This window comes from Syngnathoides biaculeatus, chromosome 17 (assembly GCF_019802595.1).
Source record: "Syngnathoides biaculeatus isolate LvHL_M chromosome 17, ASM1980259v1, whole genome shotgun sequence".
Lineage (NCBI taxonomy): Eukaryota > Metazoa > Chordata > Actinopteri > Syngnathiformes > Syngnathidae > Syngnathoides > Syngnathoides biaculeatus.
In genome coordinates this window covers 1,038,859-1,066,627 of record NC_084656.1, presented here as the reverse complement: position 1 = coordinate 1,066,627, position 27,769 = coordinate 1,038,859, and the positions used below count along the sequence as shown (strand labels likewise).

General features: G+C 41.8%; 1 protein-coding gene across 4 annotated transcripts in view; it reads right to left on the bottom strand.

Moving 5' to 3' along the window:
- Positions 1-27,769, bottom strand: part of sptan1 (spectrin alpha, non-erythrocytic 1) — a 158,017-nt gene that overhangs the window by 129,977 nt on the left and 271 nt on the right. For all 4 annotated transcript variants that reach the window (XM_061801913.1, XM_061801914.1, XM_061801915.1 and 1 more), the window contains exons 2-4: positions 12,979-13,221; positions 5,736-5,861; positions 5,149-5,289 (exon numbers count right to left, since the gene is read on the bottom strand). In XM_061801913.1, coding sequence (XP_061657897.1) covers positions 5,149-5,289; positions 5,736-5,861; positions 12,979-13,215 — 504 coding nt within the window. In that variant the 5' untranslated portion in view covers positions 13,216-13,221. The remainder of the gene's footprint in view (positions 1-5,148; positions 5,290-5,735; positions 5,862-12,978; positions 13,222-27,769) is intronic.

The window sequence follows — 27,769 nt, the reverse complement described above, 5'->3', positions numbered from 1 at the left end:
CTTCAGATTACACCATCTGCACAAAATATAATCCACCCGGGTGCTTCTACGCCGCTCTTGTAGGTCACTCTATGTTCCACTCTCTTCTGGTAATAAGTGGCCACCTTTTTGCGCAGTTCACAACAATCTGACCCTCAAAGTTCCTTTGCTGAATGCCATACTTATCCGTCACTTCTTCATCACCCCTGTTTCCTTCGCCAACATGTCCACTGAAATCTGCACCAATCAAAACTCTCTCTCTGGGATGCTCAGGACAACTTCTAGTTCCTTCCAGAATTTCTCTTTCAATTCGAGGTCACATCCTACCTGTGGGGCATAGCCGCTAATCACATGATACACAATACCCTCAATTTCAGCCTCATCACTTGATCTGATACTCTTTTCACCTCCAAGACATTCTTAGCCAGCTTTTCTTTTAAAATAACCCCTACTCCATTTCTCTTACCATCTCCTCCATGATAAAATAATTTAAACCCTGCACCTAAACTTCTAGCCTTACTCCCTTTCCACTTGCTCTCTTCAAATGCATAATATATGACATGATCAAACCGAACATGAAATACATAAAATTGAGTTTTCGTTGCGGATAAAAACAACTGATACAATCACTTTCAAGTTTATTAGATGGCAGTTCCAAACAACTTCTATTTTATGCTTTTTCATTCTATTTTAAATTACACTATTCATATTCAAGTTTTAAATGCTTTTCCTTTCAGCTTGTCCCGTTAGGGGTCGCCACAGCGTGTCATCTTTTTCCATCTAGGCCTATCTCCTGCATCTTCCTCTCTAACCCCAACTGCCCTCATGTCTTCCCTCACAACATCCATAAACCTTCTCTTTGGTCTTCCTCTCGCTCTTTTGCCTGGAAGCTCCAACCTCAGCACCATTCTACCAATGTACTCACTCCCTCATCTCTGGACATGTCCAAACCATAGAAGTATTCTCTCTCAAACCCGGTCTCCAAAACATCCCACTTTGACTGTTCCTCTAATAAGCTCATTTGTAATCCAATACAAATGGCTCAGTCCGAGCAAGAACTTCAACATCTTAATTTCTACCACTTCCAGCTCTGCTTCCTGTTGTCTCTTCAATGCCACTGTCTCTAATCAGTCTATCATGGCTGGACTCACCACTGATTTATAAACTTTGCCCTTCATCCTAGAAGAGAGAGACTCTTCCGTCACATAACAGCTGTTCTAACCTGCTTGGACCAGTTTCTTTAATTCCTTCCACACTCACCATTGCTCTGGATTGTTGACCCCAAGTATTTGAAGTCCACTCTCGCCATCTCTTCTCCCTGGAGCCTCACTCTTCCCCCTCACACCCGCTCATTCACACACATATATTCCGTTTTACTATTTTCCAGTGCATGCCTCCATCTTTCTAATTGGTCCTCCACCTGCTCCCTGCTTTCACTCCATATCACAATGTAATCTCCGAACATCATTGTCCAAGGGGATTCCAGTCTAACCCCATCTGCTAGCCTATCCATTACTAAAGCAAACTGGAAGGGGCTCAGAGCTTATCCCTTATGCAGTCCCAGCTCCACCTTTAATTCTTCTGCCACACCTACAGCAAATTTCACCAATGTTCTGCTGCCCTCAAACATGTCCTGTATTACTGTAACATATTTCCCCGGCACACCAGACCTATGCATGCAGTACCAAAGTCCCTCACTCAGTCCTCTGTCATAGGCTTTCTCTAGATCCACAAAGACACAATGTAGCTCCTTCTGACCTTCTCTGTTCTTTTCCACAAGCATCCTCAAAGCCAAAAAAATGCATCTGTGGTACTCTTTCTAGACATGAAACAATACTGTTGCTCACAGATATTTACTTCTGTACTGAGTCTAGGCTCCACTACTCTTTCCCATAACTTCACTGTGTGGCTCATCAACTTTATTCCTCTATATGTCCCACAGCTCTGAACAACGTCTTTGTTTTTAAAAATGGGAACGAGCACTTCTCCTCCATTCTTCAGGCATCCTTTTGCCCGTGAGTATTCTGTTGAATATGTTGGTCAAAAACTCCACAGCCATCTCTCCGAGTTGCTTCCATACCTCCACCGGTATATCATCAGGACCAACTGCTTTTTCATCCTTTGTCATGCTTAACTTCTCCCTTACTAATCATTGCCACTTCCTGGTCATTCACACTTGCCTCTTCTACTCTTCTCATTTTCTTCATTCATCAACTTCTCGAAGTATTCTATTTAGCACACTACTAGCAGGAGGCAACTAATTTCTATCCTTAATCACCCTTATCTGCTGCACATCCTTCCCATCTCTATCCCTCTGCCTGTATAGATCCTTTTCTACTTCTTTCGTGTCCAATCTTGTGTACATGTCATATGCCTCTTGTTTAGCCTTTGCCACCTCTACCTTTGCCCTACGTCGCATCTCAATGTATTCCTTTCGCCTCTCCTCAGTCCTCTCCATGTCCCACTTCTTCACTAATCTCTTTCCTTGTTTGACTTCCTATATTTCACCACTAAGTCTCCTTCTCCCCTTTCCTACTAGAGGGCACACCAAGTACTCTCCTCCCTGCCTTTCTGAGTACCTTGGCATTAGTCTTCCAGTCTTCCGGGAGCTCTTCCTGTCCATCTCGAGCCGGTCTCCCCTCTTTCTGAAAGGCCACACAACATTCTTCCTTTCTCAGCTTGCACAACATGGTTCTCTGATCTATCTTTGTCTTCTCAAATCTTCCTACCCACCACCAGAGTAAACCTACACACCACTATTCTATGCTGTCGAGCTACACTCTCCCCTACCACTTGTACCACCTTACAGTCAGTAACCTCCTTCAGATTACATCATCTGGACAAAAATAATCCACCTCCGTGCTTCTACCTCCACTCTTGTAGGTCATTCTGTGTTCCTGTCTCTTCTGGAAATGTTCACCACTGCCAATTCCATCCTTTTTGTGAAGTCCACCACCATCTGATCCTCAAAGTTCCTTTGCTGTATACCGTACTTACCCATCACTTCTTCATCACCCCTGTTACCTTCACCAACATGTCCATTAGAATCTGCACCAATCACAACTCTCTCTCTGTCTGGGATGCTCAGAACTACTTCATCTACTTCCTTCCAGAGTTTCTCTTTCAACTCAAGGTCACATCCTACCTGTGGGGCATAGCCACTAATCACATAATACACAATACCCTCAAGTTAAAATTTCATCCTATTCACTTGATCTGATACGCTTTTCACCGCCAAGACATTCTTGGCCAGCTCGTCCTTGAAAGTAACCCCTACACCATTTCTCTTCCCATCTACTCCATGGTCAAATAATTTAAACCCTGCTCCTAAACTTCTAGCCTTCCTACTTTTCCATCTGCTCTCTTGGATGCACACTACATCAACCTCTCCTAATTATCATGTGAACCAATTCCTGAGCTTTTCCTGTCATAGTCACAACATTCAAAGTCCCTACACTCAGTTGTAGGCTCTGTGCATTCCTCTTCTGCTGCTGCTGCTGACGAATCCGCTTTCCTCCTCTTCTTTGTCTTTAACCCACATTAGCTGAATTTCCACCGACAACCTGCAGGTTAACGGTATCAGGGGCGGGCGTTGTTAACCCGGGCCATGACCAATCCGGTATGGTATTCTTTAGATGAATGCTCATATTTTTTGCCACAGTTTTACACCGGATGCCCTTCCTGACGCAACCCTCTGCATTTATCTGGGCTTGGGACTGGCCTACAGATTGCACTTCCTTGTGCACCCATAGGGCTGCATAATATTCAAGTTTTAAATGAAATAATAGAAAGGAAAAAAACTCAAATTCAGTTTTGGAAATTTTTTTCATCATAGAATCTCAAATATAAGTTATTTAACTTCAGTTGCTGTTGGCACATCATCCATAGTAATCACACAAACACACGCAGAGACAGATTTTGGAAATTAATCTCAACAAAAAAGGTTCATTTAGAATTTGTTGAAACTATGCTCAGTCAAGCACCAAAAATTAAGGTTAACACAGCCTATATCAATCCAACTAGGTCAAAAAAAAAAAAAAGTGGTTCAGATTTCCTACATTTCAGAACTAGGGTGGGTCGTTTTTTGTTTTTTTTACAAAGTATTTTTACATTGTCTAATTTAAACTCAACGGCCGACATCCATGTAACCATTAATCTATTATGCCCTCAGTCCCTCAATCTGGCAGTGTGTATTATTTAGTATACAACAACATGCTACTATCTGAATGAAGTGATACATCTTGGCTTTTATTCTTCTTAAGTCAGATGCTGAAAAACTTAAGTCAACCTGATACAATGTCAAAGTTCAAACCAATGTGAATATTGTAATTGCCACTGAATATGGTTCGTTTGAAGATGAACTTCCATTTTTTCTTTCCTCCATATGGTCCTATATATTGCAGAGATGATAAAAAATTGATTTTGTCATGAAGGAGGCGGAGAGTAGGAAACAGATGCAGGAAGCTGAGACATAAGCGTAGATTTTAGGAAGGTTTATTGCCAAATGGAGGTCATACACAGGAAGGCAGTCTAACAGGGCGATGGTACAAAAAAAAAAAAAAAAAAAAAAAAAAAAAAAGGCAAAAGGTTTGGTCCAAAAACATGAAAATGTCATAAATTGGGACATGGTAAACCATTAAAACGTAACTTGATTTGATATGGCTCAGTAACACGATGACATGGGATGAAGCAGTTACGCTAGCTGACGATCGTGAACACACACACACACACAACACACACACACACCACACACACACACACCACACACACACACACACACACACACACACACACCAATCTGGCAACAAGTGCCCTGAAAAACAAGACTTAAATACACATCGTAATCAGGGCGCAACGAGGTACAGGTGCTGCCAAGCAGTAGCATTGCGCACGAGGAAGTGGCACAGCCACGCCCCCGCGGCTGCTGTTGTGTTCGGGTGGCGGGAAGTTTTAGGGCCTGTAGGGAAATCGGAACCAAATTTTTTTTTTTTTTTTTTTTTTCAACACCCTATTCAAAACCTGTGCTATCTTCTGAATTTGGACAACTAGCTATTCTTACATATGATTAGAATTATCCTCTTAAATAATTCAACAAGGAAAAAGATTGGTTGGCACTGTATCAACCACACATTCCACCACTCTTGATAAAGACACCTCATGAAATTGTACCTTATCACTGATCCAGCCTAAGGTATCTTCACACTCACGGATGTACTGGACAAGCTTTTGGGCCTGCAGGAGATGCATTCCCTTCTCTTTGGTTCTCAGTAGCAGAAGATCCCAGAGGCGGCGCAAGTCCTCGAGTCGAGTCTAGCCCGGTATTCAGAGAGGATAATTAAAACTGTGTAATCAAAGCTGCATAAAATGGGAACAAACTTTACAGATTGGTTAATACACTATTTCGTTTTTTTCTTTTTTTTTTAATCAAAATATGATTGAAAGATTAAACTTCCACAGCATTCAAAAGTAATTGTGTAACCACATCAATGCAACACCTACCAATAGATACTCAGCCATATTAATACTTGAAAATATTGGTCTCTGTTGTGTCCGGTAAGGCATGTAGGACTGAGTAAGATTAAGGTATTAAAATGATTTATTTAAAAAAAATAAAATAAAAAAATAAAAAACCTCAGGGTATCATTCCCACACGTGCACGTGCACACACACACGCACAAACACCAAATCCCCCTCTCCGGCCCATCATGGACACAGACTATGTCCACAATATCTAAAGAATCATTAACAGGTCTTACTCTAATGGTCTCCGAGGCAAAATGTCCTTCATTGATCATCAGGTTTCCCGTTTCGTTCAGTTTGATTATGGCGCCAGCATTGGCCTGAACTTCAGCCTCAAAAGCTTGGTGTTTCTGCAGCTTACCCTAAGAAAAGGATGGATGGACAGAAAATTGCATTAATGCAAGAATATATTTCACTGAATTACAATGGTGATAATGGTGACTAATGTGGTGTACTGATCATGTAAGTTTTGTGGCAAATAAGAGTTCACAACCTTTTCAGCAATATTTTTCCATGACTATTTAAAAAGACTTCTAAACAAGCTTTAACTTAATTTCCTATACCGAAAATTTTGATATTTCAGCTGGACCACTGAAAATGGCGCACACAGCAAAAAACACAAATGAGACATCTCTTGATTACCCAAATCAAAGTACTGTAATTTCTTGTGTATTAGGTGTCCTGAAGTATAATGCACACTCCAAAAGTTGACCTTAAAAAAAACAGGGAAACCCTTCTACCAATGTACGATGCTATCCTATCAACTTGCTGCTATCCATATGGTCAAAATATTACAAATGATCTGCATTTCTATTTTGGGAGGGTTGTACTTGTATTGTTTTTCAAAAATGTGTCTGGACAACAATCAATAATTATCTTTGTGGATGTGCTGATGGAGCAGTAATATATATCTCGGGTTAGGGCACAGGACACTGTTGTCCTGGTCCTTCTACTTGTCAGAACAGAATCCCACAAACAACTGCTCAATGACGGTATAACATTTTATTAATACTGTTGATAACATGTTTTAGTGTCTTATGTAATTTAACATTGTTTAACTGAAACTTTTTTTTCTGCATTAAATATTTATGCCTAAAATGTGTATGCATAGTGCAGTTTATCCACTACATTGCACATCCTTGGCCAAGCCTTCAAAAGAAGCATCTGGCTCATCTATAATCTGAAAAAGATCCATAGTAGCTTTGGTGCATCGCTCATCCTTGATGACTTGGTCCAGCTCCGGTGCCTTCTGCATTGCATCATTAACACTGTTCACATCTTCCTTCCATAGTATACCATGTGTTTGTGAGTGTTTGCCACATGTTTGTAAGGAAAGGTTTATTGAATCCTACGAGTCTTGGCTCCCTTTATTCCTCATAATTTTCAGTGCTCTGAGACGAAGCTCCACAGTGGTAATAGCGCAGCCTCTTGGCCTTTGTTCAACTACAGTCTATAGCAGCTCATCCTCCATCTCTGGGAACTGCACAATTCTTCCACATCCCAAAACTCTTACATGTGCTTTTTGTTGTATTATTTTGTCAGTCTTCCTCCACAATCTCATATTTGATTCAGCCTCTTTGAACTGACGCATTGCTTCACGGTTGCCCACTTCTTCGGCAGCAATGATGGCACTTTTTTTTTTTTTTTAAAGCAGCCACAAAACTAGCCCTTGTAGTCGACATATTTTCTTTTAGTTTTAGTTAAAACAAACTCACGAGCAAGAGTTTCTGATGTTTGGTGCAGTGGCTACAAATATGTTACGCTAACCATCATAAAATAGGAAACTCCCCAAGCAGGTCGGGAATCTCAGGTTGGCGACGCACATTACCGTAATGCATATAAATGTGTAACATAAGACATTGCTAATTATATTGAAATGTAAATTGATACATTTTTTACCACCCAATCTACCTGTATACGACTATACAGTGTGATTTTTTTATTTTTAATCTATACCCAAATATAATACGCTCTGACTTTTTGAAAATATTTTTAGAAAATTTTGTACATTATCTACGAAAAATTATAGAACTATGCTGTATCCTGATACACGAGATAGGGTCAATGAATGCCAGTCGGGGACTTGGCAGTCATACTGACAGGGGGAGAGGTGGGTTATTACTTAGCTACATGGCAGTGCTCATGAGGCTGGATGACTCCTTGGGGTTGGGCTCCCCTTTCACATCCCGCGCCTGTTACCTGGGTACCCTCCCTTTGTCATTCTGTTGTCAAGTGTTTCTATCCACCACCATTTCCAACAATAAGGGACATTGTCCCGTCCTCGAGCTGGACGGAGCCTGGCTGCCTCACAGACCCTGCAGGTTGGGGGGCGTCTGGCTCTTTTGGGTGTGTGTGGGAGGGGCGGGGGGTACTGGGTCCCTGCCGGTAGACCGCCCTGGGTCCCTTGGCGTGTGATGTGTCCTGTCCACCGGATTGCCCTTGGGTGCACCTGTGGGTCTAATCCCCCCCTCGATGAACTGAGAAGGATCTTCAGCCTCAGCAGTGCAGGCACACCAACTATAGGACACTTCTGTCAGTCTTTGTTCATGTAAAAAACTGTCAACTGACTTGCACGGGTCTGTAGGTACACACCGCTGGAACTCTTACTGTGTGTGAGACCACTCACTCATAGTGATAACTCATGAATACGTAAATTACTTGTGATTCCCCGGATTTATACTCTCAGTATATAGACTTCTATATTTCACTTAGTCAATCCCATCCCAGTTCAGTTGTATAGTTGGGTTATTGACCAGCAAGATTCTTCTCCTGTTCTTGTCCTGTCGTATCTTGTCTGTCCTTCCCTCACAGGATGTAGCGCTACAGCCCCATGCAAGTTCCATATCATTATCATTTCCTTGTTGTAGATATGTCATAATTTACTTTTTGCATCGTGTTTACAATTACCGATGTGTCATTTCTCTCTACCCTCTAGAAACTTTGTAATGGAACCCAAAGAGGAATCCTAAAAACTAAACTGACAACGGTATAAAAGGGATACAGATCTTCCATTCTGCTTGATCTAACTGCCAAACAAGACAAAAAAAAGGTCTTGAAACATTGTATCAGTCTCCAGAGGCCTAAGGCGTGTCACTAAAAATCCCACTACCCTTAAATTTCAGCTGTCAATCAAACATATGCCCACTAATGGGTCCTCTTAAATGGGGAGAGATGCTCAATTGGGCTGCAAAGAAACATTTTGGAACTGCAACCACTTTGTTGGCATTGAAATTCAGCAGCCCACATTAATCAAAAACGAAAATGGTCATCAGCTGTGAAGTGTTGCAAGGAGGAAGGGCCGGGGAGCATCAAGACAGGAAGACAAGGATATTTCCTTTCGGAAAAAGAGCTGGATAAGAATGTCTTCGAGGTGAAAAGAGTATCAGATTGAGTGATGAGACTAAAATTTGAAATTGAGGGTGTTATGTGTAATGTGATTAGCAGCTATGCCCCAAAGGTAGGATGTGACATAGAGTTGAAAGAGAAATTCTGGTAGGAACTAGATGAAGTAGTTCTGAGCATCGCAGACAGAGAGTTGTGATTGGTGCAGATTGTAATGGATATGTTGGTGAAGGAAACGGGGGTGATGAAGAAGTGATGGGTAAGTACGGCATTCACCAAAGGAACTTTGAGGATCAGATGGTGGTGGACTTCACAAAAAAGATGAAAATGGTAGTAGTGAACACTTTCTTCCGCCCAGAAGAGGCAGGAACATAGAGTGCCCTATAAAACCAGAAGTAGAAGCACGCAGGTGGATTACATTTTGTGCATACAATGTCATCTGAAGGACGTTACTGACTGTAAGGCAGTGGTAGGGGAGAGTGTAGCTCAACAGCATAGGATGGTGGTGTTTAGGATGACTGGTGGTGGGAAGAAAGATGAAGAAGACAAAAGGTAGAGCAGATAACCATGTGCTTGAACCTGAGAAAGGAAGAATGTTGTGCGGCCTTTCAGAAACAGGTGAGACAGGCTCTCGAGGGACAGGAGGAGCTCCCGGAAGACTGGACTACTACAGGCAAGGTGATCAGACAGACAGGCAGGCGAGTACTGTGTGTGTCTTTTGGTAGGAAAAGGGAAAAGAAGACGGTGGTGGAAGCCCAAAAAACACGAAGTCATACAAGACAAGAGGTTAGCGAAGAAGTGGCACACAGAGGACTGAGGGGAGGCGAAAGGAAGACATTGAGATGTGAGTAGGACACAGAGGACCGGGGAGAGGCAAAAGGATAACTTTGAGATACAATGTAAGGAAAGGGTAGAGTTGGCAAAGGCTGAACAAGAGGCATATGACGACATGTACACCAGGTTGGACACGAAAGTAGGAGAAGATCTCTACAGGGTTGGCCAGACAGAGGGATAGAGATGGGAAGGAAGTGCAGAAGATGCGGGTGATTAAAGCCCAAGTGTCATCCCTATAAACATTATAAAATAGATAATGAAATGAAAAATACATAACATTATGGCGCACACTTCAATATCTATGCGAAAATCTATGAGCAAAGTTGCGGAAGTGTCATTCAACATCCAAGTCGTCAACATATTGGCTGCATCTACTATCTGTGACATCAACTGGGACATTAACCATTGAAAACACACTGTGGCCCCTACTATGGGACACGCCCCTTCAGACACAGAAGCTCTTTTCAAAGAAGAGAACATCTCACAATCAAGTGAAGTGTCCGGGGCAATATTACCCCATGGTTTCGAACCACATTTAGATGATATGCAGATCACTTCTAACTAACAACAGACTCCCAGACAGTATGTGTGAGCCAGCCCGGCCGAAGCCGTGTCTGTCCGCGAGGCACAGACACATATAGCACCTCTGACTTATGGCCCCGGATCTCTGGCCCTCGTTCTGAATGGATTACATTCCCCCATCCCCCCCCCCCCAAAACTATTGTTTTTTTATTAGCTCTATACAGATCTACCTGTCATTTGGAACCCACGAAGCTCTTGTCCTTTGCACCAAAGCAATCAATTTTTCATGATGAACCGGGTCTCTTGGAAACTTATGAAGGGTAAATCCATTCTCACAAGTGTTTGTGCAATATCCAGCAATGCAACGAGCCAGCATTTTGGCTAACACGAAGGAACAACGAACTACCTTTCAGCAGGTAAAACTAGTCTCAACATATGAGAACACTTGAGCCCACTACTGCCTCTCACGTCACTTCCTGCTTCTTGTCGAAAACAAACCCTCGAGAGGATTTTCATGGCGGGAGTTACAAAAAGCCATATGTGTCAAAATCATGTTTTGTGGTGAAAAAACAGATGGGTCCATACCGGCTGCCGTTTTTTCATTAATATAATGAAAATCATCCATTTCATGACACTGGCACTTTAAGGATAGAGATGGAAACAGGTTGACTGTTGCCAGTAGTGTGCTAAATTGTGAGAAAATAAAAGCCATTCACAAATGGGGAGTACGTCAAAGCATTCGTACTTGATTTTGACAACTTGGTATAAAGACAAGGTAATCATACAAACAAAAGGCATGCCGTTGTTGGCAAGAACTGTTCACCATCATACTATCATAAACGCAATTCAAACTGAATTACATTCACGATTAACGGAAAGAAGTCTCAATGCCTGCATGAAGCTTATTCTAATGACGTATGAAACACTACAAAGCCATCAGCAAAACCATGCAGCACCAGAAGTCGCATTAATGGTAAGAAGTACTTTTGTCATCATTGGTTAGCAACAGTGTAACAATGTTATTTAAAAGAATTCAGAGACTTATTTTACTCTAAAAGTGTTGGTCTTAAATCTGCAAATACACCTGTATTTTTTTATTTTTTAAATATGTATGACTCTTTTGAAATTACCTTTTAAAATATTTGGCATTTACAGCTCTCTGAGTTGAAAAGAATCCCAACCCCTGAGCTACAGTTATTTAAAGGGAAATACTGGTGGTCATGTAATATATCTTGAAAATGTTATGTTAATCCGCTCTCATTTAATGGTGTTTTGAGAACATTTTTTTATTAATCACAAATTTTCAGGAGTGCCGCCATTTTGGCAAGTTACATGACCTATGTGCGCGGCGGAGGTGACGTATTGCGTGCCGCAGCAAAGGCTCGATTACGATGGGACACAATTGTGGCGAGCGCTGATTTCTGTGATTTATCCTCATCTGGTGAAGAAATAGCAATATCGGTTGATCGAGACGATGGAGGAATACATCCATACAGATTTCAACCTGTGACTGTAAATAGTGTAGAATTTTCAGATCGTTCATCGGACAGGAATGACGCAAAGTCTGATGAGCGAGCGCCGGCGGGTGGCCCCTCGCCGGAGGTCTGGCGACCGGTGTGACGGTCTGAGTGCTCCCGGTGCTGAAGAGTCTCCATGTGATTAATGCGCATATATAAATGCGCATGCATGCATACTTTGTAAACTTCCGCCCAGTCTCAAACATCCCCATCCATGCTTCAACATGTGGCATTCGACAACTTGTCACAGAGTGTTCGTGTCCGCTATGGACGTCCCAGAAAGACAAACACAGCGGCCATACATATGTGTATATATTTTCATCAACTTTTATTTTAACGTTGGGATTAGGATAAAACGTACATTAGCTCCCACTATGTAGAAGAAGGGGAACTATGAGACAAGAGGATTTCCCAGTAAGCGTCTGCTGCGTACCCAGAGTTCCCTTGTTAGTCACGCATGCGCATTAATCACAAGGAGACTATTCAGCATGGGGGAGCGCTCAGACCATCACACCGGCCACGAGCGAGCTCCGGCGGCTCGAGGCCGGTCACTCGCCCCCACAGGAGCACACTCATCAGACTCCGCAACATTCCCATCCAAAGAACTATCCGAGAAAGTCTACATTATTTACAGCCACAGGTTGAAATCTGTATGGAAGTATTCCTCTGTCTGCTCGATCAACAGATACTGCTATTTCTTCATCAGATGAGGATAAATCTGAGAAATCAGCGCTGGCCATAATTGTGTCATAATCAAGCATTTGGTGCGGCACGAAATACATAAGATTCGCGTTCATGTTACTCTCTAAAACAGCGGCGTGCCTGAAAATTTGTAATTGTTGATAAAAATCTAAAAAAATCAATTAAATGAGAGTATTATTAACATCACATATTCAAGATACAGTACATATAACATGAGCTATTGTATACATTGTTAATCCAAACCACCGGAATTTCCCTTTAAAATTGCCCGAAAGCTTGGGAACCTGTTGGCCATGCAAAATAAAAGGGCTGACAAACCAGCCTGTTAAAAACGGTCTTCAAATCTAAAATACATAAAGATGATCAATCACAGTAGAAACTGAATTGTGAGAAAAGTTAATTATGGGGAAAATCGCAAGTGCCAGGCACTCTTTGTTGCTATCTCTCACCAATATAATGAAGGAATTTTATGGGTTGCCATGTGGAACTCAAAGTGCTTAACACCAAACTGTGATAAGGATGGAATAAATGAATAAATCTGACTAAAACCAGACAGGCAAACCTGCAGGTTCGAGGGATCCTTGTAGTTCTCATCAGAGGCAATTTGCAACTTCTCCTGAATCCATTTCTCCAGCTCATCTGCATCGCGCCGGAAGAACTGAAAGCGGTAGGAGTCTTCCAGCTTCTGACGCCGCATAATAGACAGGTTTTTGAAGCGCCTGTAGCGATCCAGTACTTGCTGCCGCCGCTCTTGGATGTCTTCGGCAGTCTCCAAAACTTTAACTCCACTCGTTTCCATTTTCTTCTAAAAGGACAACAACAGATTCGAATGTGCAGGTTGAGATATTGTCTTGCTGTACATAAAAGTACAGCATATAGGTACCTTATACCCACCTAACCTACTGAGTTGTGCAATATAATGAAAAGTAACATTTAAAAAAAAAAAAAAAAAAACATGATGAAATTGTCTGTTCATTTGAATTGTTTTGATTGTCCAAACAGCTACGATGGCAGTTATAATTTCTTTTCCACATAATATTGTGGCAGTGATGACTCATTAATAAAACGAAGACCCTTTTAACCTGCAGAAAATCAAGCTGAAAGAAAGAACAGCAGCTACACTTGGTAAATTCTGAAGAAACGTGTCAATACACAAACACGACCATTAAGTCCACTACTCATCACACAACCCACAAACAAGGTAGCCTTAAAAAAAAAAAAAAAAAAAAAAAACGCACACACACACACACACATATATATATATATATACACACACACATACATATATACATATACACACACACACACACATACATATACACACACACACATATATATACACATATACATATATATATATACACATATATATACACACATACACATATATATACACACATATACATATACACATATACATACACACACACACACATATATATATAATATATATATATATAAAAACACAGACAGTCACATTTGAAAAATGTACCGGTGTGGTCAGTCATGCGGGTGGTGATTAGGGATGGAATCTTAAAATAACTTACTGGATTAATATAACATAACTGTAAATTAAAAATAAAATAAATACATAACTAAAATAGAAAATTTAAATTTCAAATGATAATTTCCAATTTCAACTGATTAGTAGAACATGATATAAAACGGTATTTAAAATTTTTCATCAATAAAAATTCTGACAAATTATCTCAAGAAAAGTTAAATGCACTGGCCTGTCAAGGAATCAGCATGAAGGGTCTATACCCGGAAAGTTTTGAAAATGCTGAAAGTTTAGTTCAACATAATCGGCATTAGTGGCAACAAGCTAGCGATACATTCTAACAAACATTCCTGTGCCAATCGTGATGTATTGTTGTGGGGGGGGCACGCATCGCGGGACTGCAGTAAATAGGAGGCCGGCGGGCTAGAACACGCCTTTATGTGCAGGCACGTCGTGGCCACACCTGAATCAAGCGACAAAGTGAATGATAGTCTTCGTTTTTTGGGGAGCGGGGGTGGGGGGGTGTCACACCTTCACACTGCCTCGTGATCAACGCAATGAGCACCCTTGGTGTAACTGAATTTCCTTTGACATGGCTCATGATGTTGATGACTTTCGACATAAATGCACTCGCAGTACGTGACATTCGACGTAAATGCGCTCGCAGTACGTGAAGCAGCTCTGAACATGCACTTTCGGCCTAACTTCCGTACATGATCAGTACGGTTAACTTGCATTTCCTGTTTCCGGGTGAATACTGGTTGTTTTGGAGCAGGCTTGTTTAGTTAACATTTATGAAATAAACACGTAAATTAATGTCAAGACTACACAAAATAAGCGACGTCTTTCAATATCTTTTTTTTCTACTTGTAACAAATTTTACGCGCGTGATTTTTCATGCTTGACTGTGGAGATTTGCGAGCACGGAGGCGTACGTCAAATGTGAGCGACTGCGAGATATAATATATATATATATATATATATATATATAGATCTAGGCTAACGTACAAGTAAGACCCATACTTGAAAATATGGGCAGGAACAAATACAAGCAGGGTCCAATCTTAGGCCTTTTTGAGTGGTGGGCCGATCCTATCAGAAATTGTATCGGACATGAATATTCACGATAAGCAAGGTTCAGCAAAGCAAAGCAAATTTATTTATTTAGTGCGTTTCATACCCAAGGTAACTCAATGTGCTTTACGTGATTAAAAGCATTTGGATACAAAAATAATATGTTTAAAACTGGGATAAATACATAAGTTATTACTAATTAGCTTCATCATTATGCAGGGTCCCCTTGGCCATTCCCGGCCCCGCATATTCTCGGATTTTGCCCCCCCATAATCCACCATGCATCATGATGAAATAAAATGATTTGATTATATGAATATTTTGTTTGGAAATTGAACGTCTATTGACCTCTTTAAAAATGTCTCTGTCTCAGTCTGTGCAGTGTCAATAAATTTTAAATACGGTATGAGGTAACAACTACATACTCTGGTATAACAACTGAGTAAATTATTGCTAGGTCTTGAGATTCCATCCCTAATCACACCTGCAACTTTATATCTGCATCTGCCATTATATATGACCCTTATGAGGATAAGCAGCTAAGAAAATGGATTGATGGATGGATGATTTGAATACCTTTTCACGGCACTGTACTTATTGCCCCCTCAGCTCCTGTACATTTGGGTTAACCCAGAGGATATGAAGTAAGACTCCCTCTGCCTTTTTCCTGACTCTAATTTGTGCCTACGCACCAAAGAGCAGTTCAGAATACCAGGTTCTGAGTGGAGGCACTTGAGAGCAATCCTACTGGGGATGCCAATGTTCTGGAGGATTTCAATGGTCAAGTAGGCAATGAGAATGAGACCTGGAAGGGCATCATTGGGAGGAACAGATCCCCCAATGAGAACCTGAGAGGTGTTTGGTCATTGGACGTCCGTGCTCATCCCGGATTGCCCATAATGAGCATCATGTTTAAGCATAAGGGTGTCCAAGCATGCACTTGGCACCAGGAAACACAAGATTGGAGTTCGATGATCGACTTTGTGCCCCTACACAATCAGAAGCAAGTGTTGTTATCAGACTTCTGTGGTCATCACACATTATCCATAATGAACACCATTCTGAAGCATTCGTGAGTCCCCACACGTGCACTTGGCACCAGTACACCCTGGAGTTCAATGATCAACTGTTATTGTTCAAATATCTCAGGGGCTTGTCCATGTGTAAGGGAATAATGGAACGAGAGGCCGACAGGCGGATCGGTGCGGCGTCTGCAGTTATGTGGACTTTACATCGGTCTGTTGTGGTTAAGAAGGAGCCAAGTCAAAAGCCTCTCAATTTGCCTGTCAATCAACGTTCCTACCGTCACTTATGGTCACGAGGTAAAGGTTCGGACCGAAAAAAGTCCAGGCTCTCCCTTGGAGATATGATGAGAAGCTTGGTCATCCGGAAAGAGGTCAGAGTAGAGCAGCTGCCCCTCCACATTGAGGAGCCAGAAGAGGTGGGCTGGGGAATCTGATTCAGAGGGCTTCAGGACGCCACACTGGTGAGGTGTTCCAAGGACTACCTACAGGGAGGAGACCTTAGGGACGACCTGTGACAAAATGGAGAGACAACATTTTCCGGGTGGCCTGGGAACGCCTCGGAAATGCTCCCGGAAAATCTGAATGAAGTGGCTGGGGAAAGAGAATTCTGGGTGTCCCTGCTAAAGCCCCTGCACCCATGTCCTGGCCTCGGATAAGCAGTAGAAAATGAACTGATGGAAGGATGGGTCGAAATGTTTTCTATAATCATATTTAAAAAGTTAACCATTCATAGATCATGCATTCATGGCCCACACTTTTTTCCATAACTTGGGTTTCCAGTCAAGAAAGCCCATCAAATGTTGATATTCAAAACATTTGAACACTATGGAGGGAAAAAAAAAAAAAAAAAAAAAAAAAAAAAATCAGCTCAAAGCACTTCAACAGGTCTCCCCAAGTGTGATTAAATTGGTTTGGTGCAGTTGTCTCAGTTGGGTTCAATAAGGGGAAGACTTCAGACCTGACAACTGACCAGAAGACCATCACTGATACACTCCATAGGATGGGTAAGCCACAAAGTTCATAGCTCAGTGGGCTGTCTGTTCATAGAGTGCTATGCCCAAGCATATCAATGAAAAGTCTAGTGGAAGGACAAAATGTGGCAGAAGATGAAACAACAGATCAGCAGATTATCCAACAAAATTTAAGAATCTACCAGAGATCCAGAAAGAGTGGAAAGTGGAGGGAATCAAAGCTTCAAAAACCACCAGATTCAGACACATCTGAGTTATAACTGTAGGGTTCCTTGGATTGAGCCACTTCTGAGCCTGTGCCAACATAGGAAGAGTTTAAAATTAAATAAAATAAATAAATAAATAAATAAATAAAAACTTCCCCACCTATAATAGCAGGGAATTCACACACTTTTGAAAGAATAAAGCTTAAAAAAAAAAAAAAAAAAAATTAACAAGTGACATCTACATCAACAACTCAATTTATTGGTGACAATTTTTATCAGTGTAATGGTGACTGGTCGACACACCTTTTTCTTTTTTAACTTGTAAGTATAACAGTGCGCAAACTGTTGCATTTATTAAATCAATCCCAAAAACTGTCACATATACCCCACGATGTTATTTCTCCATGAAAGAAAAACATTACTCTTAAAAAAATATGCACAATATGAGAAGTTATTATAGCATTTTGTTACAGCTGCAGTTACTAAAGTGCTCCATAAATATATATATATTTTTATATCCAAATTATGTAACCACATAGGGTTTGTTGACCGGCTACTTCATATTTTTAGCAGCAACCATGATGCTGACCACACATTGTTCTGCCTTCCTTTTGTCAAACAATTTGCAAAGCCATCAAATCTACAATGAGATGCTAAAGCATGGGTGTTGTTGGAATTTGCTGACTTCTCTTAACATGGTCAGGTCAAAATCTAACAATAAACGGAATCTTCAAATGCTTTGTTTGGTTTCTAACATGTCTTTTAATATGGCCAGCAATGTTATTTGCCTTGAAACTCTGTCATAAGTATTTTACTTCATAAATAAGGCAAGAATTAAATTAAGTCTAAGTTGTGTTTCTTTTTTTCTGAAAATCTCCCCCACAAACCCCTATAAAAAGACCCTCAAATTCACAATCCTTATCTGAGTTACAGTTTTGATGTTCTCTCTATATTTACAGATGTGTTTTGGGAACCTAATAATCTGCATGGTGCAGAGGGAGAAACAGTCTGCTACACCAAACGTAAATTCTCTTCTCTCTGAATTACATGGTCACTTGTCTTGGCCAGATCAAATGGGTCAGTTAATATTAGTGAGGCACTGAAATGAAGAACCCGTAACAGAGGAACCCAAGTCCAAAAACTGAAACACCAAAATGAATTGTCCAAACAAACAAATTTGATTTGTAAGCACTTTGTAAACAAAAAAAAATGCAACAGTACATGATGGAAATATAGAAATACATAGAGATGAAAATTGGACTTTCGTGAAAATACAAATGCGAGCACTAGGGGGGTCCGGGAAATTTTTGAAGAAATGAATGGCCGTGGTGCATTCTGGCGATATCTGTTCACAAAATTTAGACAAAAATTGAAAGTAAAATTTCTAAGTCCTGACCCCAAAAAATTGTGCAAAAGTTCCCCAAGGGCCAAAGCCAGATTTTTTTGCCCCCCATCCCTCTATCACTGGATGGCACAAAATCACATTTGTCATTAAAATACGCTTAAAATATACCATCTTATCTCAAGACAAATGAATTAAGTGAACTATTTAGTAAAAAGACATCTAAAATTGTCCTTTTCCCTACATATTATAGTATAGATATAGAATATACACAAAAATATCCTAGAATTTCAATACCGTATAGCAAAACATGTTAAACAAGTTGTTCTGTAGTAATTACTATTAACGTTTAAGTCTCAAACTTGTCGCGTTGTACTGATACACTCGACCACATTGCTCACTATCTTAGATATAGATCTAGTAATACTAATGGTATAATCAGTTGCCTTTGACACACACACACACACACACACACACACCACACACACACACACACACAAAAAATGTTAGGGTATGGTCATTCATGTTTGCAGATAATGTTGCGGGTGTGATTGGTCACTTTGACAGAGCAGGAAACTATGCATGGATCCTCTTCGTGGACCTCAGCCTTGATTTCAACACTATCATTCCTGAATTTCAAACTTCTCCAGGTCAGCGTTTCCCCTGCCATCTGCCAGTCGAGCTTCCTGAAGGGCAGGAAACTGCGGGGAAGGCTGACAGAAGCCACCTCATCCACATGCACCATCAGCGCAGGGGCACCCCAAGGTTGTGACCTCTCCTCACTGCACCTGGCTGTCCAACTCATGAAGTTTCCAGATGACACCACAGTCATCGGACTCATCAAATACATTGACGAACTGCGAATCGACAGAATGAGATGATCGTGGACTTTAGGTGACATCCTTCACCACAGGTGCCCCTCACGCTGACCAACTGTCTTGTGCCAGCCGTCGAAATGTTCAAGATTGCAAACAGTCAGACCCAGAATTCAAACTACGGACCCTTTGGTCAGTAGGCGCCTACAAACTGAGCAACATCCACCGTGCTCACACATGTCAAGAAACAGCATCACACATGTAGGTGGGGCAACAAAACGTCCTGCATGTGAAACGCTGTGAAAAAGCCCTTTTCGCATAACCAATAAGAATACAGTGAAGAAGATGAGTATTTGAACACCCTGCTATACTGCAGGTTCTCCTAATTAGAAATCATGGAGGGGTCTGAAATTTTCATTGTCGGTGCATGTCCACTGTGAGAGCGATAATTTAATAAGAAAAATCCTGAAATCACGATGTATGCTTTTTTTTAACAATTTATATGTGATACAGATGCAAATGAGTATTAGAACATGTCAATCAGCTAGAATTCTGACCCTCAAAGACCTGTTACTCCACCTTTAAAAGTCCACCTCCACTCCATGTATTATCCAGAATCAGATGCACCTGTGTGAGGTTGTTAGCTGCAAAAAGACACCTGTCCACCCCATACAATCAGTAAAACTCAAACTTGTAACATGGCCAAGACCAAAGAGCTGTCCAAAGACACCAGAGACAAAATTGTACAACTGTACATGGCTGGAAAGGGCTACAGAGAAATGGCCAAGCAGCTTGGTGAAAAAAGGTCCACTGTTTGGAGCAATCATTAGAAAACGGAAGATGCTAAACATGACTGCCAGTCTCAATCGCAGTGGAGTGACTGTTGGTAATACACTGAGACGTCATGGTTTGAAATGATGCATGGCAGGGAAGGTTTCCCTCCTTAAACCAGCACATCAAGGCCCATCACAAGCTTGCCAATCACCATTTGGATGATACAGAGGAGTCACGGGAGAAGGTTTTGTGGTCAGATGAGACCAAAATGGAACTTTTTGGTCATAATTCCACTAACCGTGTTTAGAGGAAGACGAATGATGAGTTACATTCCAAGAACACCATCCCTACTGTGAAGCATGGGGGTGGTCACATCATGTATTGTGTATTCAATATGGTGAGACTTTGGGGAACAACCTCTTTCCCTCAGTCCGAGCATTGAAGGGGTCTTTCAACATGACAATGACCCAAAGCACACAGGCAGAAAAACTAAGGAGTGGCTCCATAAGAAGCATATCAAGGTTCTGGCATGGCCTAGCCAGTCTCCAGACCTAAACTCAAGAGAAAATTTTTGTAGGGAGCTGAAACTCCGTGTTTCTCAGCAACAGCCCAGAAGCTCTGCGTGGAGGAGTGGGCCAAAATCCCTCCTGCAGTGTGTGCAACCCTGGTGAACAGCTTCAGGAAACATTGACCTCTGTAATTGCAAACAAAGGCTACTGTGCCGAAGATTAACATTGGTTTTCTCAGGTGTTCAAATACTTACTTGCAGCTGTAACACACAAATTGTTAAAATAAATCATACATTGTGATTTCTGGATTTTACTTTTTAGATTATCTCTCTCACAGTGGACATGCACCTACGATGAAATTTTCAGACCCCTCCATAATTTTGAAGTGGGATAACTTGCAATATAGCAGTGTTCAAATCATTATTTTCTCCACTGTATATTGTATTATTTCATTAATATTATAATCATGATTATTTGAAACAAAAAGACAAAATAAAAAAAACATATATATATATATATTCGACTGAGGATTAAATTGGAAAGCATCAGTCGTTGCACAGAGGGGAAGTAAATATTGTATTTTTCAGATGAAAGTGCACACCAGTTAATAGGCCCTGCCCAATCTGTCATCTGTCCATCCATTTTCTGAGCAGCTCATACTCACAAGGATTGCAGGAATGCTGGAGCCTATCCCAGCTATCGGGCAGGAGGTGGAGTACACCTTTAACTGGCTGCCAGCTAATCGCAGGGCACATGGAGAGGCCACAGTGAAAATGCATATATTTGTTTGACAGTTTCTACGGCAGATGTCCTTCCTGACGCAACCTTGGGGAGTGGAGGCCCCAGTGGGAAACGAACTCCCGACCCCTGGTTTACCAAACCAACGCTCTAACCACTGAGCTACAGGGCTAAAAATGGCGACCGGAAATGACCAAAATGTGCTGAGGAAACCCGACCTGGTGGCGTCCTAGCCATCACGGCATCTCTGACTTGAACTGTAGTACAATTTCAAAACAGAGAATGTCAGTTGCACTCAAGTATAATGGCAAACGCGCAGGAGACCCACAGTGACAGTGTGGTGGCTCCACGCGCAGTTATAAAGAAGCCTTTATACAATTTCTACTTCCAGCACAACGCTATAACGTTACAAAAAAAGATACAAGTCTGCAGTGGATATAATCAGTATATAGGGTTCCCTTTCTACTTCGCGCTTCACTTTTTGTGGCTTCAATGCTATGCGTTTTTTTCCCCACCACCATCCCCACCCCCCAACCCCCACCCAAAAAAAAAAAAGGAATGAAATGGTGCACTCAATCATTCTCAATGCCTATGTGGGCAATGACAGTGAGACTTGGAAGGGCATGAGTGGGAAGGATGCTCAACCCGCCACATCACGATCAGAACCCGATTGGTGTTCTGATACTGGACTTCTGTGCTCATCACAGATAGTACATAAACACCATGCTCAGGCATAAGGGCGTCCACATGTGCTCTTGGCACCAAGACACCCTAGGTAGGAGTTTTATGATCAACTTTATGGTTGGGTCATCGAATTTGCGACCGCATGTGTGGGACACTCGGGTGAAGAGAGGGGCGGAGCGGTGAACTTAACTGGCTGGTGGCTATAAGAACTATAAGGGGGAAATCACACTCCTTAGCCTCCCTGGTAAGGTCTATTCAGGGGTGCTGGAGAGGAGGGTCCATCGGGAAGTCAAATCTCATATTCAGCAGGAGCAACGTGGTTTTGGTCCTGCCTGTAGAACAGTGGACGAGCTGTACACCCTCAGCAGGATCCTCGAGAGTGCATGGAATTCGCCCGACCAGTCTACATGTGTTTTTTAGACTGAGAAGGCATTCGACAGTGTACCTCGGGGAGTCCTGTGGGGGGGATTCTTCAGGAGTATGGTGTACTGAACCCCCTGAAATGGGCTGTTCGGTCTCCGTAAAACCGGTGTCAGACTTTGGTCCGCATTCCCAACAATAAGTCGGACTGGTTTCCGGTGAGAGTTGGACTCCGCCATGTTTTCCCTTTGTCATCGATTTTGTTCATAACTTTTATGGACAGAATCTCTTGGCACAGCTGAGGCGTAGAGGGTGTCCCGATTGGTGACCTGAGCATTGCATCTCTGCTCTTTGCAGATGATATGGTTCTGTTGGCTTTATCAAGCCATGAACTCGAACGCTCACCGGAGCAGTTTGCAGCAGTGTGGAGTGGCTGGCATGAGAATAAGCACCTGACATCTGAGACGATGCACCTGAGTCGGAAAAGGGTGGCATGCCCTCTCCGGGTCGGGATTCGATCCTCCTCCAAGTGGAGGAGTTCAAGTATCTTGGGGTCTTGTGCACAAGTGAGGGAAGAATAGAGCGAGAGATTGACAGGCAGATCGGTGCAGCATCTGCAGTGATGCAGACTTTGTATTGGTTCGTTGTGGGAAAGAGGGAGCTACGTGGAAAGGCGAAGCTCTCAATTTACCAATTGATCTACATTCCAACCCTCACCTATGGGCATGAGATGTGGGTCGAGACCGAAAGAACAAGATCCCGGATACAAGTGGCCGAAATGAGTTTCCTCCGCAGGGTGTCTGGGCCCTCCCTTAGAGATAGGGTGAGAAACTCTATCATCGGGGAGGGGCTCAGTGTCGAGCCGCTGCTGCTCTGCATTGAGAGATGCCAGATGAGGTGGCTGGGGTATCTGATTTGCATGCCTCCTGGACGCCTCCCTGTTGAGGGATGCCTACGGAAGAGCTGTGAAAAGTGGCTGGGGAAAGGGAAGTCTGCTTATCACTGCTGAAGCTACATCCCTCAAGACCTGGGCCCAAGAAGCAGTAGAAGATGGATGGACACATTGATACAAAGCGCGTGATTGGTCCCCAGGGTGACATCAAGCAATGAGAGCATGTATAGATTTATCACGTGAACTGATTGTCTGTGCATCATTGAAGCCTCTCCCAGACACTTCCATTCCACCCTTTCTTTTGTCCTTCCTTTCCATTTTATATGCTGTTGACTATCTGCGTGGTCATTCACAATACCGCCATAGCGCTGTGTTGATGCGAAAGCTTCCTCCGAAGTGTCCAAGAGCAAGAGGAAGATCAGCGAAAAAGTAAAAGTTTTGGATAACAAAGAAGGCAGAGCGCCATTATGATGTGAATGAATCCATGGTGCACTACATGAAGGATGTGGCAAAAATCCTTAAAAGTTATTGAAGCGGTTTTACGAAGAAAGCGAAACGTGTGGAGACTGTGAAATAAGAGGATTGTTCGAATGGAAGGTTTGTGGATAGCGGATTGCAGAAAAAGGGTGGAGAACTTGGACACCAACATGATCAGAACAAAGGCTGAAGCCCTTTACGATCAAATCCTGCCCGGCGACGACGATGAAGAGTTTGAAGACAGTGCTAACAAACCTCAAGCCAGCACTAGTGCTGCAAGGAGCGACTGACCCGTTCGAGGAAGAGGCTTTTTGGCAATATATGCATGTATGTATGCTGTATGGTGTGGCTTCCTCCGTTCGAGGAAGAGGCTTTTTGGCAATATATGCATGTATGTATGCTGTATGGTGAGGCTTCCTCCATCGATAACGATGCTGCTCGTCGTTATGTGGAGGAAGAATTTGCACAAAACATTGACAACAATATGGTACGAGCTGTCAAGCTTAACATTGGTGTTGACGGGGTTACGTACTTATACAGGGGACTTTTGAAGGAGAAAAAAAAAAAGCCATCTGCCATGTTTTTCTCAAAGATAAAAACCTGTTACCCCATCAGCATCTCCAACAGAAGATTCTCCAAGTGAAGAAGAATGTTAATTACATACGTACTGCAATTAAAATGTTACTGTGGAGCACAAGGTTTTAACAAAGATTTAACTAGACCCTTGTACTGTTGAAAGTTTGTCTTAAAAATGCAAAGTATAATACTTACTGTTGACATCTTTCAAACAGATTTGAAAAAACTTTAATGAGAGTTTGGCGATTAATAAAATATGGCCGACCAAGAATTGGATTGAACAGTTACATAATTAAGTTGCTGAAGGGTGCAAACCACTTGAAATTCATAGCAGAATGTCAACAGCGTATGGTCCCACGTTTCGGCCAAAAAAATGTCTGCAAGTCGGCTAAAATGTTTAAAGAAGGACAGAGCAGTGTTGAGGATGAAGACAGTCCTGGGAGGTCTACAGAAAAAGAGACCTCCAGGAGGTGATTGAATCACTCAATGACCTCATTCAGTCTGACAGAAGGGTGACAGTGGATGACATTGCAAGGACTTCGAGCTTTATCTGTTCGGACAGCATACAAAGTTTTCCAGGATGACTTTGGCTATTCGAAGGTCAGCTGCTGGTGGGTGCCAAAGACGCTTACTGCAGAACACAAACAGCGGAGGGTCGAGTTGTCCCAGCAATGTCTCTCCCGTTAGAAGTAAGATGGTATTGAGTTTCTGAAGAAGGTAGTCACATGTGACGAGACATGGATTTGGAACTATGAACCTGAGTCCAAGCGGCAGTCCATGGAGTGGAAGCATACAGGATCTCCAGTGAAGAAGTTGAAGTCACAGTCCCCTAACCCTAATCCACGATGAAGGTGATCCAAGGTCCAAACACCATTTCATTCCTTGAGAAAGGAACCACTGTGAACAGTGGCAACTATTGTGAACTGCTGAGGCAGATCAAGAAAGAAAACACAAATGCAGGGGTCATCAGTCAGGAGGAGTCATTTTGCATCATGACAACACAAGGCCTCACACAGCAGCCCTGACGGTGCAGACAGTCAACAAGCTGGGCGGGGACCTGCTGACTCATCCCCCTTAGAGCTCAGAACTTGCCCCTTCAGACTTTCTCCTGTTTGGTCCCTTGAAAGCATTCACAAGAGGTACAAAGTTTGAAAGTGATAATGAAGTCAAAAGTGTTGTGAGCAACTGGCTGAGACATCAGTCCAAAGGTTTTTATGCTGAGGGAATATGAAAGCTTGTGCACATATGGAAAAAGTGTGAGACAGTGCAGGGAGATTATGTTGGGGGGGAGTAAGCTATCTGTATTAGAAGTCCTTATAGCGAAAAATTCACCTTATTAATTGAATGACCCTTGTATAAATGTGTACTGTACTGTTATTTTAAATATTTTTATACCCACATACACAAAAAAAAGTTATGTACACCGACAGCGCCTCCACCAGAAGATTCTCTGAGTGAGGAATGTTAATTACGTACTGCAATAAAAATGTTAATGTGCAGCATCAAGCTTTCTAGACATTTAACTCGACACACACTGTTGTAATTTTTGACTCAAGTGTGCAAAATATAAATACTGTACTGTTGACATATTTTAAACATTCTGGGAACCTCATACACCCCAAAAAAATAAATAACACTCCCAATTTCAAAAGTTAAAAAAAAAAACCTCTTCATTGCCAGCACCTTCAGCAGAAGAGTCTACATTTATAACACTGTATATATATTGTTTGGCAGTTTTTATGCCGGATGCCCTTCCTTACAACCCCTCTTGGGGAGTAGATGCCCCAGTGAGATACGAACTCACGACCCCTGGTTTTCCAAACCAATATTCTAAATCACTGAGCTATGGGGCCTCTAAACTGTATATATTATATTGATAAAGACTGATAATTAAAGATTTAACTGAATACCTCTTGTCTCTATGCAAAGTACAAATACTGTTTACATATTTTAAATATTCTGGCGCCCACATGAACATACATTGTGGTTTTTCACTTTTCGCGGGTGGTTCTGGTCCCAATGAACCATGACTTCCTGAACACACCACATGCCAGGTTTTTTGTGTCAAAGAATTTTTACCACGATAAATAATTTTAAAACTTTTTCGACCATTAATGTGACCAACTATTTGTACAACTCAACTGATTTATTTTCTTGTATCCTTTTGAGAATTTACTTGGGACATCACCCTTTCTCAGGACCCGGGTTGAAAATCAGACCACATCTGTGTGGAGTTTCCCTGTTCTCCCCATGCCTGTGGGGTTTTTCCTCAATCGCATGCATGGTAGGTTGATTGAAGACTAAATTGCCCTGAGGTGTGAATTTTTGTGGAAATTGTTTCTATATGCCCTGTGATTGGCAATCACACCCTTTCAGGTCTCACTGGCATTCACCACGTAAGCAATTAAGTCTACCAGCAGAACACTAATTGTTCAGTATTGAGTGCAAAGTCGAGCAGTGTATTGGAATAAAACTGGTTTCTTGTTAACATAAATACTTGAGTAAAAGTAAAAATTATGCTTAATTAAAGCTACTTTTTTCACTTACTTGAAATGTTACTTGATTAAATGTAACCGAGTCAATGTAGTGCATTCCTGCCTACTTCTGGCGGAATGTGATAAGAATGAACAGATAAGAATAGGAATTTGACATTCTGATGGGCTATTGAGAACCCCTAATAGTCAGAACCATGAATCGCCTAAGCTCATTGTAAAATTCCCCACCTAGAAAAAAAAAAAAAGCCAAGTACCATTTTATTATTTTCTAACCACCACCAAAACGCATAGTTCTTATGCATACACAATTCAGAACGCTTAACCCGAGGAAACGTATTGACAGTGTTCACATAGTGTCAATGCAGCCATGCTAAACTACAGCAATGCACCTCTGCTGGGCGGTTCCCTATTCGAAATGGCCGACAACCTTCTGCATGGTCGAAAACCTTGAATCGTTCAAGCAACAAACGTCCAAATACGCAAATAAAAATAAAAATTTTCCGTTAAAATTCTCTTTGATATGGAACACCCAAAAAAAATGCTGTGTATTATGTTTTCATCCGTCTTAATGAAAATGTCCTACACATAAAAATTGGAAAACGACATTACAGAAAACGACCAAAGTCTTCGAGCCTATCTCCACGACATACAGATGCGATGGGTACCATGTAGTCAATTTCAAAGAGTTTTGACGTATGTGATCTTTAATACATGGCTACTATCAACATCCACTGAACCAGAACATCAGACAAATGGTCTCTCTCTCTCTCTCTCTCTCTCTCACACATACACACACACCAAAAAAGACGTTAAAATGGGTTTATCAAGCTATCTAACAAAACCAACATATTTTATCATACTTCTCGATCTGACTGATTTATATGAGTAAACATTGTATTAACATTAAACCAGTG